Source organism: Budorcas taxicolor, chromosome 9 (genome assembly GCF_023091745.1).
Source record: "Budorcas taxicolor isolate Tak-1 chromosome 9, Takin1.1, whole genome shotgun sequence".
NCBI classification, from domain to species: Eukaryota; Metazoa; Chordata; class Mammalia; order Artiodactyla; family Bovidae; genus Budorcas; species Budorcas taxicolor.
This window is the reverse complement of record NC_068918.1, coordinates 59,263,081-59,276,287: the sequence shown is the minus strand read 5'-3', so window position 1 is coordinate 59,276,287 and position 13,207 is coordinate 59,263,081. Positions and strand designations below refer to the sequence as shown.

Sequence of the window (13,207 nt, the reverse complement as noted above, 5' to 3'; positions counted from 1 at the left end):
TGTGAACTTCCATAAACCTATCACCAACCATCAAACACATTTTTATATCTTGTTCCATCTTGTCTTCCACACCGTTTTTCCTGTTAGTATTTTTAGGGAAATCATAACCTTTCATCATTTCACCTATAATTACCTCATTTTGTCTCTCTGTTTAGAAAGGATCTTGGGCAGCTTTGATGAGCATCTGGTTATGAACTGCTGAATCACACAGGCTTCAAGTCCATTGTGGACTTAGATCTGTGTGATTCTTCTATCAGTCAAGTATACCTCTAAAAGTAAAAGGAAACTCTGCATTTATGAGAGAGCATGAGCACAGAGCAGGGCTCTGTGAGATTCTGTGAAATAAGGCAAGCTGCTCATTCCATCTGCCATCATTATAGAGGAAACAAACATTTTCTTCCCTAAGGTTGAATTTCAGTGTTAACTCAGGATGATCTGCTGGTCACACCCTTAATTAACAGTTGAGGAACTTGAGCTTTAGAGAGTCTACATGACTTGCTAAAAGTTCCAAAATGATCTTGTGACATTTTTGGGGTTTTGGACACGAAAAAGAATCTGTTACTCTCATCTTCTGCCATTTCAGAAGAATGCTGGAGTTGGCAGCAGTGTGGTGTAGACTCTGGGTCATTTGTGGCTGAGGTTGTGTGTCTAGTCACAACTCTGTTTAGAATCCCATCTGTGGTTTCACATAACAGCTCAGACCCAGAGCATTGTCACAGGTATTGTTTCAAGCATCTGCCTTGGGTCTAGAAATAGCGTCTGGCTCTACTTGGGGACCCATATGGAAAATCAAATCACAATATCAAACATAAAATCTTATTTCTTTCAGATGTTCTCTGATTTTTTATAGTGCCTAAAAAATACCATATTAAAAGTGAAAAATATCAGAATTTATTTCATTGTCAATTAAGTGCTTATTAATGATAGAACTTATTTCAGACCTTTAAAATTCTCTGTGTCTGTAAGGTGGATAAAAGTTTAAGCATTTGGGTTACAAAAACCCAATCAAAATTAGACAGTTCAAGATAACAGAGAATGATTTTTGTATCTCCACCTCCAATCAGATTAAAGTGATGAAGATGCCATTTTAGTTGAAGATACCCTGCTAAAATGTCCTTGTTCAATTTTCCAAAATACATATTACATCTGGCCTTTTTTTGAGAAAGTTGTATGTCCAATTTGCCCCTTTGAAGACAGGTTTTTTTTTTTTTTTTTTTTGTGGGGGGTAGTATTAAAAGATGTCAGCTTTACATTTAAATTATCTTTTAATTTAAAAAAGGAAGTCAATGTTTCTTCTAAGGGCCCGGCATAAAATTTCTAATCTCTAGGGTATAAAAATATGAGCAACACAGTATTTGTGTACACCTTTTGAAAAAAATGATAAAATCATTGTTTATTTTATCAAATAGTAAGAAATAAAATCCTGTTTTTAAAAATATACTTGACTTCAATATGTAGAACATGTGAGGACCATATGAGATTCTTTTCTCTGTTTTAACAGTCTTTGCATACCTAAGAAATTAACTAACATTTTGTAAGTTGTGAAATCCTTTGTGACTAATTCTTAATCACATGTTAGTCAAATAATGCTCTTTTCCAGTCTTTTTGTACATTATAAAACTTCAGCTCACAAGCACATGGAAAGAATTCTAAGAAGTGAGAGACAGAGTCAGCTGCTAAGACAAACAAAATGTGAACTAGGAAGGATACAAAGATTCTACTGCTCACAGGTTTAGTTCTTCTTATGGCTCGAGCTAAGAACAGACGGTTTGGCTTAATGATCAGGCTGCTGCTAAGGCGCTTCAGTCATGTCCGACTCTGTACGACCCCAGAGACTGCAGCCCACCAGGCTCCTCTGTCCCTGGGATTCTCAAGGCTAGAATACTGGAGTGGGTTGCCATTTCCTTCTCCAATGCATGAAAGGGAAAAGTGAAAGTGAAGTCGCTCAGTCGGGTCTGACTCTTCGCGACCCCATGGACTGCAGCCTACCAGGCTCCTCTGCCCACAGGGTTCTCTAGGCAAGAATACTGGAGTGGGTTGCCATTTCCTTCTCCAATGAACAGGCATGTTGTGTGTATTCAAAGCTTGGCAGCTCAGTGTAATTAGTATACTAACATCATTAATATTTAATACACCATGATTCTGGAGCTTGATAGTAATTGTTGTACACTATTTAAATGAGAACTTTGATGTCGTTTACTGTTTGTCATCTTTAGTAAATACCATTTTTCTGTCCTTGTCAAGATACTAGGGAAAACTTTCCAGAAACAAATTTCAAATGCTTCATCTTTAACTATTATGTGTATCAGTTAAGCTCATTTCTCCTCCAGCAGTAAAGAGTAGGATAGATTCAAATTGAGGCTTACAGTCTTTTTATTGTAGTGTAGTGAGAATTTGGATGAGATGTATTACCATGGAAGTAAACACTCTTTGAGAATTCCCTCTCTCTTCCTCCCTCCCATGAACACACATACATATCCACACACATACACACACAGGGAAAGTGTAGGAAATGTTTAATTTCATAGCTATAAGCAACCTATACACAAGCTGCTCCCCCATATACTGGCAAAAGCCAAAATACAGCGATTACCTGACTTTTCACATACACTTGAGAACTCTCAAGTGCCTTCAGATGCTGGTACCTGGGCCTCTTCCTTCTAAACTAACAATCAGAGAGAGTCTGGATGCCTGTGAGAGGTGTGGTGCTGTCTGTCGGGTACAACTCCTCACACCATCCTGATCTCACTGTTGTGTTTTGCAAGAAAGCTTGGCCATGCTCTTCACAGTATGATCCCTGAACTCATTTGGGAAGTGTAGCCATGGTCCAATTATTAGGGGTCTTCAGCTGTTCATGAGATGCCTTGGGGAGAAAGTGCCTGCATCCTCTGTTCTCTTTCCCTCCCTGTCTTTTCTCACTAGCAAGGGCAATAGTAGTATCATATGGTAGACAGAGGCAACTTAAGTTTTTTCTTTTAGGCAATATTTCCGAGACTATTTTTTGCTATGAAGGAAAGTGCTCATTGCTACAGTTTTATTCTGGAGAAATTTTACTTTTATTAGCATATGATTTTGAGTGAGACTTTTTCTACACTATGTGCATGCAGGATCTTAATTCCCTGACATGGGATCAAACCCATGCTCTGAATTGGGAGCATAGAGTTTTAACCACTGGCCCCACAAGGGAAGTCCCTAGTGAAAAATATTTTTGAGTGATTCATTTAATCAATAAACATTGATAGATGGCTACAGATGTGACTCAGATATGTGGCATGTAACTAGAATACAAGTGTCATAAATTAGGATCTCCATTATAAAAGAGATTCAGCAGGAATTTCAGTGGAAAGAGGAATTTCCTTTTGATTCTGTGAAGTCAGAATCCATCTATGGAGTGTTCCATGGGGTTTGAGGTATGTGAGCTTGGCCTTGAAAAATGGATGGATACCAGGGAATATTTCAGAAGGGGAGGAAAATGTACATAAATACAGGAAAGCATGGGTATTTTCAGCAAATTTTGACTGTCATTTTGTTATCCAAAGAATGGAATGTGCCACAAGGAATAGTGGGGAGAGGCAGGGAGCAGAGGAAGGTTGCTATATTCCTGAACTCTCTATGGCAAATTTATTATTTTTCTGGGTCATTTTGATTTTATAACTCATTTATTGCAGGACCTTCTATATTTAAAAACTTAATCATATCATCTTACTTCACTTTAAATGTCAGTATAGGTTTTCCTGCCCTTTTTGATAGTCTAGGATTGTAGAAGATGTAATTATGGAAATAATTTCTATGACTATGACTTTCACCAGAGAAACCCTCTTTGTCAGGATAGTTGGCACTATGACTTTAGCAGAATTTCCCAACTTTTAAATCAGGGTGAACTGGATGCTGATCTGCAAACCCTAACCTGCTATTTAGGACCCTCCTATAGAATGGTAATAATAGACTAACAGAAACCAAAATACCAACATTTTTTTCACTGAGTAGACAAGGTAGATTGGATTTTATGAACATAGACTCAGTACTTCCACCATTGCTATTACAGTTATCACTCCAACATTCAAGTTATCCGGCCTAGCTTATTGTTTTTCACCTCCTATGAGGAAATAGTTGAGGCCAGGCCAGCAGGCAAAATCACCATAGCAGGATAGAAGCTAGAGATGAACCCCAAGGGAGAAGTGCATATAGCATAATCCTTGAGTTATAAGATGCTTCATTGATTGAATAACTGCTTTGGAAAAGGATGACAACAGTATCACATGAAATGCCCCAGTCATTGTAAGAACCTGCTCATTTTCCAAAATATTACAGATGAAAATGTGTCTTAGAATCAAGGAAAATGGCAAATTAGCCTTGTAAATTAGAGGTGAGGTGGAGGTCAGGTATCAGGCTCAACTACAAGCCCCAGAAGCTGGAAGTCAACAAACCAAGGCAAGGGTCCAGGCTGGATGGGAGAAATTGAGCAGGAGTTGAGGGGTCAGGGCACAGGGTAGGATCAGGGGTGGATTGAGCACAGTATCCCCAGGGAGAGGACTCAGGCCAGGGTGCTAGGAATGCAGTCCATCCCCAGCTGGATGGCCAGTGGGCAGCCCCATGTGATTTGTCTTTGTGTGGCTTGGAGGGGCATGCAACCCTGTAGGGCTTCACTGAGTGGTCAGATGAGGGCGCAGGCTGTCTCTATAGGTGAAGCGGTGTTTGGGATTCGTTTGGGGGAACAATACCATTGTCGTCATACACAATCCTTTGCTCCTTTGATAGTCCTGTGCAGTATCAGTTTTCTTTGTTATTCCCATACTACATTTCAGATGTTACTGAGAAGCAATCGTATATCTTTTGAGGACACCTAAGTTTTTATGCAACCTGATCTAAAAATCATCTTATTTTTACATGTTGAAAAGCATCACATTAATTCCATGTATGGTATATTTATACTTTGTTAAAAAAATTCAAGACCATATACATTAAAAAATGATGCTGTGAGCACAAAAATTATTGTGCACCAAAGGACTTGTGTCTTATTTATTTACTGGCTAAGTAAATAAATTTGCTAAACATCAGTAGCACAATGCAGTACTCAGTAGATGCTTAGTAAATTCTGGTTGAATTAAACAGGGTATTTGTAGTGTTTAAAGCATTATGTTTAAACATAATTTGTGCATGCTGTTTGGTCTAAGGTCTGTTCAAGAACATATGGTTATAAATAATAAGTTAGTATTTATTTTAGCAGAACCATTAGGACTTAATTAAGTCTAATATTTTGAGTGCCATAGTTGATGTTTTGATATTATAATCCTCAAAATCTTTCTTTGATAGCCTCCCAAATACATAAAATGTTCTTAACATCTGTGGGCACAGGATTTAGAATGAGTCATCTCAGGTTCAAAGTGTGCAGTCACAGTGTGTGCTTATCAACCTAGTGAGGAGCTGACACAATACAAATGTATTGGAAAAGTATGTTTCATTTATTTTAATACTCTCAGGTTCAAAATTTTGGGGAAGTTTTGTGAATGTGCAGGAAGATTTTTTTTTTTTAATGCATACATTGCAATAGCCCGCAAAGTAACTTCATTCTGATTCAATTTCATAAATTGCTACATGAAGAAGCACCCTCCAGTAGATAATACTCAGAAATCAGCACTTAATATGGCAGTAATGGTTATTGCTGTCATTCTTTACATCTTTAAAAATAATTAAGCATTACTGCACAGGCATTATAAAAGTTCCCCTATCACCATTAAGAGGATATTTGAGGTTTGATGTAATTTAGTAAATTACATTATACAGTAGTTAAGGTTTTTATGTAGTGAAGTAAAATGCATAGTAGTTAAGCACACTTACCGTATAATGCATTGTACAGAGTTACACGTTCCAGCTGCTGCCAGCTTTGTTCCAGTGTCATTATTGCTTTGCAGGCTGACGTTCCTCAGGGAGTGATTCGAGTACAAGCTCCCCATCTTTCGAAAGTTTCCATGGCAATACAGCTAACTGAAGAACTCAAAGCCAGTGATGTACTTGCCAGATTTCTCAGCCAAGAAAGGTAGAGGCCTGTTTTGTTTTAATTATTCCATGGTATCAGTCACTTGCTCTCTCTCCCTCCTCTCTTTTTCTCTTTTTTTTCTTCCTTTTTTTTTTTGTTTAAATGATGACTGGTGTGAAGGACTTAAAAGGTTAGCAGAAGAGAAAAGTAGACTTAAAAATAATACTGTTGGAATGAGTCGAGTTCATTGCCTGTAGTTTGTGTTCAAGTTGAGCCTGTTGCAGGCAGGAGGTCTGAGCATTCCTTCACTCTGTCTGCAGTGGACTTGGCACATGACACTACTCAGTATTCTTTCCAGAATATGGTGATTGGAGGTTAATTACTATGTGTAGTCTGTTAGGAAAATCACTAATTAGGATACAGTGGGATTAAAACAAAAGATACAACTTTTTCAATGAAATATAATGAATACAAAGAAATGCTTAAATTTTAAGACAGAAGGTATAAAGAATTCAGAGGGGACAGCTGGCCCGAGGAGTTCTGAAGTCACAGGACAAAGCACACCCTCCTCAGCAGAGACCACCAAGTCTTCCCCTCTGTTATGGGGCTGATGAGGCAGGAGGAGTCTTTTGAAAGCCATTGATTGGCATCCCTTTTAAGCTGGAGAATAATTGCTTTACAATGTTGTATTGGTTTCTACCATACAACAAACAATGTGAATCGGCCGTAAGTATACATATGTCTCCTCCCTCTTGAACCTCCCTCACACCTTCCTGATACACACTTTTTGAGACATGTTTGAGATATCTTTTCTTGAATTTTGAAGGTTTGAACAGGGTATGGATATTTCAGTGTTCAAATTCTTATTTTTAGCTAAAATTATATTTTAGTGCTTTCCTTTCTCATTTCCACTTACTGAAATAAATAAATCTAGCTTTTTTTTTAAAGACAGAGACCTCAGAAGCATTAACTGTTTAGCTTCTTATACTGATTTCATCTCCCATAGAATTTAACCTCTTCCTTCATTCAAGTTTTCTGTCAAAATTTCTCCAGTTTTAATACAGAACTGCATGTATTTAATGTCTCTGCTCTGTCTATGGCCCTTTGCTAGATGTTGAAAAGGGTATAACAAATATCTTAAAGTGTCTTCCCTTGCGGTTTGTAAATTGGAAGAAGACATGAGCCTGTGTAGTTAACAGATGGTGATGAAATAAAAGAGAGGCTTATTGGTAATTCTGGGCTTAAACTTCCCTCTCAGCCACACTCTGAGGGAAGTACTATCATTATCTCCATTTTACTGATAAGGAAACTTGAGACTTTCAAGGTCATATGTCACCTGGGTGGTGGAGCTGAATTCTAAATCTGGGGTTTGTCCCCAAAGGAAGTCGTTTAACCCCTCTCTTTACTGGCTCGGGGACCAAGAGGTCATCATGGATCTGGGGACTGCTGATGTATAGTCTGGGAGTAGATGGACTTTGAGGGGATTAATTCCTGGACCAGTTGGAATTGGGGGGCGAGGATTAGGTTCTGGGAGCAGCTGGAGTTTCTTGGATGTCTTTGCTCCCTAAAAGGTCTCTCTGCCTCAAGGAGATCAGTCCACTTCCTCTATTCCCTGAGCTGACCAAGTAGATGCCATCTTCCCACCAGGAATGGCTTCCCATCCTCTCCCAAAGTGTGTACCTGAAGATCTGGCCAGACTTCAGATATAAGCAGCTCTTCCAGGCTAGACATAGTTTAATTTATGCAGAGTTTGCTTGCAGGACCCAGATGCTCAATTTAGTCTGCAGTTGTGCTCCTCTACTTGTAGGTAATACAAGGTGTGACTCTGAAGTTGTGTGATGCACCCCACTGTGACTTTTATAGTTAGGTTGGGGTAGGCTAATGGTAGACATATTCTTATAAGAAAGTACCAGTTTTGTGACAATTGCCCTTTGTCTATTTGGATTTACTGCTAGTGCTTGCTGCTCACTAAAGCAGAATCCTACATCCTCTCCTCTCCCCATCCTGGTCCACCCAAAGGGAAGTCTAGCAAACCTTTTGGTCCATTTGCCTTTTCTCCGCGCAGTGCTCGGCCCTTTCTTTTATGCTTGGGGATGCTGGAACCAGATAATATGGATCCAAATACCAGATTTTCCTGTTTTATGTCAGGCTAGTTTTTATCATCTCTTTAAGTCTCCGGCTCCTCACTGTAAAAGTGGACCTGTTATAGCCATGTGATAATTAAATAGGAAAATGACCATGAAGTACATAGAATTATTCGTCTGGGCCATCTGATGAGTGATGTTTTCAATAAATAGTTATATGTATCTTTTCTTCCATGACTTTGCCCTCCTTATTTGCCTTCCACTTATATAGGGACAATGGGGAACCCCCACTTCCCTCCATCCTTTCCCTCCCCTGCTTTCTCTACTGAAGCCAAGAACACACAAATGGCATAAAATAAATGTGCGATAAATTATACATTCATTCACCAGTCTTTGGTAATAGCTGTTGCCTTTTCTTTAATTATGGATTTGTTGATTAGTATTAAGTGAAAGCTAATGTTATCAGAAAATCTAGTTAGGTTTCTTTAAAGTGAAATAAGAATATAATATTGGAGAAGCAATCTGAGAACAATAACCTGACTAGATTTTTTTCCGTCTCCCAAAACATTCCATTTGGTTTTCGTAAAAATACTGACTCTTATTATAGTTTATCAGGTTATATGCTGTATTAAAAATGAAAATGTAATTATTGAATTATTTAATTTCAAAAATAAGCATACACCAGTTTGGAAGCAAAGTGAGTTGTCTCTTGGTCAGGATATGGCTCAACAGGGAGGATCGAAAGCACGAGAACTCCCATAGCCCTGAGTGGTCAGGGTGCTGTGGACAGCAGAGTAGATGGAGCTGGGTAACTAGAGGAGCCACTGAATGGTTGGTTAGGAAAGCTTCTACTGTATCTAATGGTTTGGGTAAAAGTCAGCCCTGGTTTTCTCTTGTCAGTTCTGGGGAGTTTGTCCTCAGTGTCTCTGTCAATGGTTCACAAACCCTTCTGTGCATCAGTGTCTACCAGAGACTGTTTAAAAACTAGATTCTAGGGCTTGATCTAGGCATATTAAATCAGATTTTCTAGAGCTCTGAATTTGATTTTTGGCAAGTTTTCCAGATAATAGAGATTTTTGTAAAGCACTTAATTTTGCCACTGTTTAAACCTAATGTTCTGGAGACTTTACTCTTTGAAGAGTATAAACCTAAAGATGCATTCTACTTGTAAAGTCATCATAATGACTATTTGGTTCTATTTTGAGAGCATTTACTTCCCATATTGGGACAATTAGCACAGGGAGGCTTATGAACTGTGCTGTACTCTTTATATTCATCTTGTACACTATTAGAGTGGTCAGCACAGCAAACCTGTGAGAAATACTATTGAATAAATGCAATGTGCAAACATTTCTTCTTAGAGTTTCATGAGGACCTTTTTGGCCCCTATGCAAAATAGATGACCATATTAATAATTTTATGGACAGCTAAAATGTTACTTTTCTTTTTAACTTTACAGATTTAGGTACTGATTTATTATTTCACCTTTGGATGTACGATTCCATTTGTTTATTTTAATTTACAGGTGTGACATTTTTATTACTGTTCCACACATTTAACAGATGGGAAAATACAAACATGTAGATAATTACAGTATGTCTAAGTTATGAATTTTCCATACAAGCTAGAATTCCCCAAGCACATTAAAGTGATTTACTTGCAAGCTGTCTGATGATGCAACTAATCAGTTTGTTTTGTCCCTGCTAGTGGAGTTGCCCAGACTCTCAAGAATGGGGAAGTTTTTTTGTATGAAATTGGAGGAAATATTGGTAAGCACATTTTTTTTTTAATCTTCTATTCCATATGCTTATTTGACATTGCCAGTGGTTGTTTTTTATATCTTTGGGAGAGAAAAGGAAATTTGAAGTAAAATATAATACCCTGTAGACAGTTGATGAGTATTATAGTTGATGAGATTTTTTTTTAATGGTCTGGCCTTTCTGTTCTGGCTCTTTTAGAGCTCCTTCTATGTGGACCCTGAGCCAAAGGCAAGTTCTCTAAAATAGAAATAACTTCTAAAATGGTTAATGAATTTTTTCAAAGCCTCTTTCTTTTTTATATGCTGATAGGTAGTAGTAGTGAAAGTCACTCAGTCGTGTCCGACTCTTGTGACCCCATGGACTGTAGCCCGCCAGGCTGCTCTCTCCATGGGATTCTCCAAGCAAAAATACTGGAGTGGCTTGCCATTTCCTTCTCCAGGGGATCTTCCTGACCCAGGAATCAAACCCAAGTCTCTTGCATTGCAGGCAGGTTCTTTACCAACTGAGCTATGAGGGAAGCCCTTTTATATGCTGATAGCACATCTTAATAAAGGGAGTGGGCTTATTTAAGACCAAGTTGATACTTTTATTATGGTATAGCATTGGGTATTTTTTAGTGAAAGCAGAAGTTATTTTGCCATTATTGATTGCCTGCTACATAATACACATATGTATACATACACACATTGGTACCTTATAAAATAGAAATAGGATAAATGGATTAGTTTTGACCATGTCTCATATTTTATTTGCCCACTTATAACTATCAATGGGTTGTACTCATCTTCTTATTAAAATTTAAAGTAAACCTTCCTTCTTTTTTTGATCCTTCAAATGGTAAGAGTAAAATTGTCAACAAATAAATTCAAAATAGTCATTGAAAATACCTTAAAATATGTTTCGTAGAATTCTTTTCTAGGACTTAGAAAATTTTAGTAAATATTGAAACTTGAATATAAGAATATGAAGTTTCCTTCAAAAATTTAAATCACAATTCCACTAGAAATCTGGATTGTTAACTCTGTTAATCAAGTATTAGTATATTTGATTGTGCATTATGCTATTAGATATTGGGAATTAAGCATGTTTCTTACTTAGTAAAGGTGAATAAACTTTTAAGGAACCATTTAAAAGCCCATCACAGACAGTATTTTCAATTTTCTAACTTCATTTGAAACCTGTGCATTTGGAGAAGGACTACTCAATTAATTTTTCCATTATTGGCCCAAGCCTTATAATATTATGGGAGGTGGGAAAAAATGATAACTATTTCAAAGTGTAAGACTCCAGAGTTAAACCACGAGGCTTAAATTTAAAATTGCCTCTCTATCTCCCCACTCACTGAATTAAACTGATGTAACATCTCTTTCCTAGGGGAACGCTGCCTTGATGATGACACTTACATGAAGGACTTATATCAACTCAACCCCAATGCTGAGTGGGTTATAAAGTCAAAGCCGTCATAGAAGATTTATGCTGAAGATAGCCAGCCATAAGGACTCCCTTAATCATACTTGCTGGGTCAAGAGTGTAAATAAAATAAATGGTGGGACTCTTACTATTCACATATACCCTACTCTTGAATAGTGACAGACTGAGCCTTAAAAAGTTCTAGATTTGTGCTGCTGCCAGATTATGTTAATTATTATTATTCATATAAGAAAACATCTCTGGAGTGAGAAGAAAGGAGCTTAATTAGCTTGTAGGCTATTTTCATCCACTCCGTGGAATGTGTCCAGATGCGACATCCCTTTTTAATATGAAAATATACTCTCTTCCCCCTCTTTTTCTGTTCTAAAATGATATATACAGTAATAATGTGCATTTTCACCTTTCTCTCCTCCTGACACCTGCCTTCCCCTAGATGGGTTTGTTTTTCAACCGGACAGGTACCAGGATCAGGTATGGCAAGATGTGAAGATAGTACCTCTGGAAACAGACTGAGTTCAGCAATATTTCTGTCTCTGTCGTACATTAATATTCATCTCTTTGAGTCATTTGTTCAGACAGTGGCATCCCACTTCTTACTGCTGTATCACATGAAGAGACTTGCATTTTTTTTTCAGTTCAGCTCACGTATGTGCTCGGAACTGTATCCAATATCAAGAAAACAGAACTGTCAGAAACTGCCAATTATTACTGCACTGTTTCAGACTTACGTACTCAGAATAAATAAAATATATCCATGTGGAATAACTGGATTATGGATAATGAGAGAGTGGAAGAGCACTTCATGTATGCTGTAATCTCCTAAATGAAATTTAAAAAGTCATATAGCTGGCTTTACCTAGTGTCGTATTAGCAGTACGAATACGTGCAGTAGTGTGATCCAGTCGTTGTTGAGAATGGATTCTGCTGAAAGAGGGATCTTTCTTTTTTTACTCATAAATGAGTCACAGGAAGAATTGTTCTTCTGAGTATGACACCATCATATGAACAAGCTTTTGTTTGTGTACTTATTTTAATCAGAGCAAATTTATTAAAGTGCTGTGGAAAGACCATTCCCAGAGATTTTAATGCACAAACCATATTATATATAATAAGAGATGAGCCTCCATACTGTAAATAAGAGGAATGAAGTGAGAGAGAAATGTTCCATATTGAATGAGTTTAGAGTGTAGTGAATAAAAGTGATGTACATGAATGTTGCACAAACTGTGTTTATGATACTTTTCAGTAGGACTTTAGGGTAGGAAACATTGCACATTCTCAGAAGCTCTTGATGTCACTCTAATTAGAAGGGGAAAACGCTGCTAATGAGAACAGTCAAATTTTTAATTAAGAGCAGCCTGTGGATATGATCATTTAAATACCTTTGTGATGATTTGTGCCATTGCTTTTTTATTTAAAAAAATTTTTATAATTAAATGCATTTTTCTAAATTATCTTCTCTTGGAATTTATTACATTTAACCTGATCTGTTCATGAGTGTAAGAATGGGCTATTCTTGTTTTTGTTAAAAGCCATTTCTACTCTTTTATTTCTCCTATTGACTGCTCCTGTGTTATTTTTAAAGTGAAGACACATGGGAGGTATAAACTTGTTTCCTTCCTTAGGTTTTTCCTTATGAAATTTCTATTCTTTAGGGTTTTTCAAAACACATTGTATTATACTCTTTCTGATTTTTGACAATGTTAACCTATACAGTGTATTAAAAAGCAAAGACATCACTTTGTTGACAAAGATTCTTATAGTCAAAGCTATGGTTTTTCCAGTAATCAGGTATGGATGTGGGAGTTGGTCCATAAGAAGACTGAGTGTCAAAGAACTGATGCTCTTGAGCTGTGGTGCTGAAGGAGACTCTTGAGAGTCCACTGGACTGCAAGATCAAACCAATCAGTCCTGGAGGAAATCAACCTGAATATTGATTGGAAGGACTGATTCGG

The 13,207-nt window shown here is 37.4% G+C and overlaps 1 protein-coding gene across 1 annotated transcript in view; it reads left to right on the top strand.

Annotated features, from left to right (window-relative positions):
* The window catches only part of ARHGAP18 (Rho GTPase activating protein 18), a 135,717-nt gene extending 123,071 nt beyond the window's left edge, over positions 1-12,646 (top strand). Inside the window, exons 13-15 of the mRNA XM_052645573.1 lie at positions 5,913-6,037; positions 9,769-9,830; positions 11,196-12,646. Of these exons, the coding sequence (XP_052501533.1) occupies positions 5,913-6,037; positions 9,769-9,830; positions 11,196-11,287 (279 nt within the window). The 3' untranslated portion in view covers positions 11,288-12,646. The remainder of the gene's footprint in view (positions 1-5,912; positions 6,038-9,768; positions 9,831-11,195) is intronic.
* Positions 12,647-13,207: the final 561 nt, after the last annotated feature.